This window comes from Vigna radiata, chromosome 6 (genome assembly GCF_000741045.1).
Source record: "Vigna radiata var. radiata cultivar VC1973A chromosome 6, Vradiata_ver6, whole genome shotgun sequence".
NCBI classification, from domain to species: Eukaryota; Viridiplantae; Streptophyta; class Magnoliopsida; order Fabales; family Fabaceae; genus Vigna; species Vigna radiata.
Genome location: NC_028356.1, coordinates 27,746,553 through 27,752,293, shown reverse-complemented (window position 1 = coordinate 27,752,293; position 5,741 = coordinate 27,746,553). Strand labels below are relative to the sequence as shown.

Sequence of the window (5,741 nt, the reverse complement as noted above, 5' to 3'; positions counted from 1 at the left end):
TGTTTTCATGCTCGATTGAAACTCCACCACAACGAACAACAGTGTCGGGAAGTTCTCCACTCTACATTGCTCCAAGGACTCCTTTCTAACAAGGCTAGTTTTTTGGTTTTGATATACATTGCCACTAGTGCAGCGAGGGGCTTTTACCGCGGTTATTTTTCACTATACGTCGCGGTTTATGAACCGCGGCATATTCAGCCGCGGTAGTAAGTCAGAGCCTTTAGGTCGCGGTTGTAACCGCGGTATATAATGTTCGGAATATGCCGCGGTTGTCCAAGGAATCGCTGCCTAAATCCATTTTTTTTAAAAATAAAATAAAATTGGTCCACTATATGCCGCGGTTCAACCGCGGCAAAAGACACAGTTATATGTCGCGGTTCTAGCACTAACCGCGGCCATATATCTCTTTTTAAAAAAAAAATTAAAACGAAACACTATATGCCGCGGTAGTGGTCACAACCGCGGCATATTCCCCTGCAGTTTTTTAAAATTGCAGGTCTGTTTTTGTGATATCCACTACCACAAAAACAGACCTGCATATAAAAACATGTACACAAATTCGATTTCAACATAACAAACACATGTTCAAATGTATTTCAACATCAAATAAAGTACAAAGTCTAAGAAAATACAATCTAATCAAATGCAATGTTTAAATCTAAGAGCTATTGTATAATCTAATTATATACTTCGCAGCAGCGTTCCTAATGAATAATAGTGGCTTCTCAGAAACTGGTGTAGTAGTCTTGAATCTCTGCAAAAGACAATTCATATTAATTAGTGTATATGAATTCAACATTTGGGAAAAAATCAAAATTTGTTAAAGTTAAATATTACCGTTTCCCAGCGACTTGTGATGTGAGAACGAACAATATGGGTCATCCAATATATTACATAGTATTCGCACTCATATGACCCATTTTGTCTGTTACACTACAATATATCATCACAGTTGATAATAGTTAGTGAATAACATTAAAATAAAATAATTATAACAAAGTATGGCTTTAGCATATGTCAAACCTTGAGAGAAATCCAAGCAATCTTTCTGCATGCAATGTACATTTATATTATTCGATACATGATTTTTAGTTTTCGTTATTGTACTTTGTGTGTTGTTTCTTGAATATGTCATTGATTTTTGTATATTTCTTGTAAGTTAGATAATTTTTTTAATGTGATTTTTGGCATTTTATTTTTCATTCACTTTTTAAAAATAATATGAATTGCAGCTGGATGAAGGAACGTAGTACCAGTTAAGAATATGAAAAGAAACTTTTTGAGTATGGCGTTCGATGGCGATGGACGTCGGATCTCCTTGTTTTTCGAGGTCAAACAACGTCTATTTTTTCTTTTGAAGTCAAATTGACTTCTTCCACTATAACGTTAAAGTTTGGATAAAGATTAAATGTCGAAAATAACATACATCAAAACTTATTTCTATAAGAATGTCTAGATTTCAAATGGGACAATATCTCGAATGTAATGATTGATCCTGATAATGTTATCTTATCGAACTTAATAACAAAACATAGATATCATATGTAGGAAAAAAAATAGGTTTTCCTTAGACCTTAATTAAAATTTTTAATACATTTAATAATTTTACATCGTTTAAAAATCAAGATCAAATATGATAATTTAAATAAAATTGTTTTTAAAGTATCCTTAGCATACATTATATATATTGATACACTATTGACTCCAACAAAAGAATCTCATCGGACTTATAAATGAAACACATATCAATAAAACTAATTCATTGAATTAGCATATAATAATTTCAACTAGACTTCTTCGTTCCGTGTTTTTATTTCCACGACATATGTAACACGCATGCATCTCCATCGTTTACGAAAAAACTACCTACTGTTTCTAAAAAAACCAGCTAAGTCGATGCACTATTCAATTTCCCCTTAGAGTGTGTTTCATGCTATATGACTTTTATAGGAAAGTTAGATAGAAAATTTGAATATTTGTAAAGCATTTAAATACATCAAATTTAAATTAGTACTATTTTAAATTACTTATCTTTTAAATATTTTTATTAGGATAAAATAATTTAAATTCATCAAAATTTAATTTTCATTAAGATAAAATATTTCAATTATTATTTAATATAAGAATTATTCAAATATTGATTAATAATTGAAAATAATAATATTAAGTAGTTTTAATTGATTTTAGATTTTTGGTTAAGAATAGTTTTCATAAGAAAGATTAAAACAAAACTTGAAATAATTTACAATGATGAAAAAAATATTTTATTTTTCTTCAACCACCTTCATAAGTAAACATCAATAGAGCTATACGAGCTGCTTATAAATATTTTTGTATTAAAAAATATCTGTGGGGACTAATAGACATCAATAGGTAAAAGAGATGAATATAAATAAATATAATAACCACTTTTTTTATATAAAAAATAATATATAGATAAAATAATTTTTTTAATTTTAATAAATTTTATGTATTTGTAAAAGAAAATTTTGACATCCTATAGTTGTTACTGATCCACCATTGATAATAACCAATATTGGGATGATAAACAGGAAAGGAAAAGTATAAGAGAATTGATAAAGATTTTCTTCAGAAATCACCACTCTTTCTGGCATATTAAGGTAAATATATACACTATATATATGACTCTTAGCATGGTTACATGAAAGTTCATCTGTTATATGTACTAAGTTCAAACAACTACTGTAGCTCACTTGCTGTACACTTTAATTGAATCTACGAACTCAATTATATAGACTATTGTATGCCATATATAGTACCAAGAGATTGGTTTAGTGACTAACACAGAATTTACAAGAAGCCAGAAAATTTAAAGCCAGAAAATGATCAAGATCATGCATCTCACAATGATCCTTGATCAGTACAAAACTGAAGTATATGAGAGTAAAACTGAGTACAAAAGTAGATTATATCAAGTTGTGAGAAGCATCATGTCCTTGAATTCCTGAAAATCAAGTTTGCCATCAAAATTAGTGTCATAGGAGCAAATCATGGATGTGCTATCCTTGCCACACCTTTCATCCCACATGCCAAGCCTCTTCAACACACACTCAAGTTCTTGGCTTGTGATGAACCCATCTCCATCCAAATCAAACACCTTGAAAGTCTTCACCAGGTCCCTCTCCACCTCCTCAACCTTATCATCATCATTCCCTTCCTCTTCCCCATTTTTCTGCTTCAGTATAGATTCATAAAACAACAAGAACTCACTCAAGTCAAGCTTCTTCTTTCCCACCAGAGACTCCAACTCTTCCATACTGTAGTTGAAACCCGTCTTCTCTAGCAGCATTTTCAGCTCCTCAAGGCTCAAAAACCCATCTCCATTCATGTCCACTTTCTCAAAAATCCTCAGCAAATCACTGCGCGTTAGGGGAGACATTTGTTTTCCTTTTCAAAAGGGTGTTTGAATATAACAGAAAGTTTCTGTTTTTCTGCAACACTACACTCAATTGTTCATGCACGCGAAGTATATATATATATATACATTCACAGAAAAATCATGTGGGCACCACTGTGGGACATTATTGTACAAAAATGTATTGAGAATTGTGATGTTGATGATGTGGCTGAGAATGATCCAAGTCTACAAGGCAATTGGATGGTAGTTTCACGGTCATTAGATATTTATGCGTAGAATGTTCTAGTCTATAGATTACTTTTCTTCTTCAAGGTGTCATTTTCATGAACATTTGATTGAAATAGAACTGACAAAGTGTGTATTTCAAACGCGTGTTGTGTGCGTGTGGTACACTTGGTTAAGAATCATCTAGAAAGTACACGTGTCAGATAGAAACAGAGATTTCTAGATACGATTGTTACGGTGTGCGTATAAACCACATAAATACTATGTGCTCTTTCTGTTGCTCGTTTTTTTCTTCTAAAAGTATTTAGGTGTGTATTCCGCAGAATAAAATTTATATTAAATAAATTTATTATATTATTTATACATTGAAATATTTTAATAAACAACTTTTTAAATATTAAAATTATATTTAAATTTGTGATACATAAACTATATTTGTAATATGTTATTTTCAATTATTGTAATTTTTTTGAGAAATACTGACATCAAGTTAAAACTGATAATGTAAGAAGTAATAAAATGAAAAAGCTAATAAACTAAGTTAAAAATAAAATGCTCAACTGGTGTTAGAAACATAAACATGTCATATGTCCTTATGAGCGTACTTTTGAAAATAAAATATGTACAATCAAAATCTCATATATTAAACAGTAGTATAATAGATTTCCATCTATGCAATATAGGAAGATTTTTAAAATTAAAAATTAGTTCTTATATATAATATTATGTTTTAAGAACAAAATATTTTTTTAATATAAATAATATGCCTTGTCACTAATTTAAGAATTTTTTTTAAGTATATTAGTGTAATTATGTATTTTGTTCCGCTCATGATGTTTCTCATGCTCTTTAAAACATGCTTTCAGATGTTATTCCCAAAAAGAAAATCGGAGAAGCTTATTTTTTTTTTATATATAAGGAAACCGAATTTTGAATATGTTTCATAATATTTTTATGTTCACTTTTGCTTTTTAAATTGAAAATTTTATCCTTACTTTTTCTCTATTTTTTTTTCTTTATCCTCGTAAGCGTATTTTTTAACCATTGTCTTGAATGGGTTTGGAAAATCATAATGGTATTTTAAACCCAATTAGTATTTTTAATTTTTTTTTTTATAATTTTTAATGGTTTTTGAAACTCATTTGGCACTTTAAATTTTTTTTATAATTTTCAATGGTTTTTAAACTCATTTAGCACTTTTAATTTTTTTTTTTATAATTTTTAATGGTTTTCGAGACCCATTTAGCACTTTTAAATTTTTTTATAATTTTCAATGGTTTTTGAAACCCATCTAGCACTTTTAATGTTTTTTTATAATTTTCAATGGTTTTTTAGACCCATTTAGCATTTTTGTTTTTTTATTTTATTTTTTTTAAGTTACTGACATCCACTTTTACTTTTTAAATTCAAAACGTTCCTTAACTTTTTAGGTTAAAAACGTTCCCCACCTTTACTTTTCTCTCTTTTTTGTTGTTAACCTAGCAGTTACAATCTCCTTTCCTTCTTCTCCTTTTCTTCAAGTTCTTGTTCTTCTCTACACTCCATCACTGCATCCCAGGTATTATTACATATTTGATTAGATTTGCAAGTTTAGATTTTGCATAGTTATATATAAATATTGGTTTGGTTTGTGATGTGAGAAAAATAATGATACATTTATCTGGAAAAGCACGAAAAAAAAAAAGGAAAAACAGTTTCAATGAGTGTGGAAAACCATAAAAGGTTTCAATGGTTATGAATGGTTTTTGAAACCCAGTACAATTTTTATGAATGAATTGAATGGGATTGGAAAACCATTGAAGGATTGAATGATTTTTGAAACCCATTTTTAATTATTGGGAATGTTTAGAAAACTGTTGTTCAATGGTTTTGGAAAGTGAACAATTTTTTTTATTTTAATTATTGAAAACCATGAAGTAATATCTATAAAATTAATACAAATTTTAAACATTGCACCCATTTTAAAATAAACATTTGAAATAAAATTAATACGGATTTTAAACAAAAATTGAATAATTTAATAAAAATTAAAAAAAAATATTCAATTACTTCATGATTTTCAATAATTAAAATAAAAAAATTTGTTCACTTTCCAAACCACAACAACCGTTTTCTAAACATTCCCAATAATTAAAAA

At 28.7% G+C, this 5,741-nt stretch overlaps 1 protein-coding gene across 1 annotated transcript; it reads right to left on the bottom strand.

Moving 5' to 3' along the window:
* Positions 1 to 2,730: 2,730 nt before the first annotated feature.
* On the bottom strand, positions 2,731 to 3,491 carry LOC106764412 (probable calcium-binding protein CML44). Its single transcript, XM_014648698.2, has one exon. It carries the CDS (start codon positions 3,398 to 3,400, stop codon positions 2,933 to 2,935), a length of 468 nt encoding a protein of 155 aa, XP_014504184.1. The 5' UTR covers positions 3,401 to 3,491; the 3' UTR covers positions 2,731 to 2,932.
* Between the last annotated feature and the right edge of the window lie 2,250 nt (positions 3,492 to 5,741).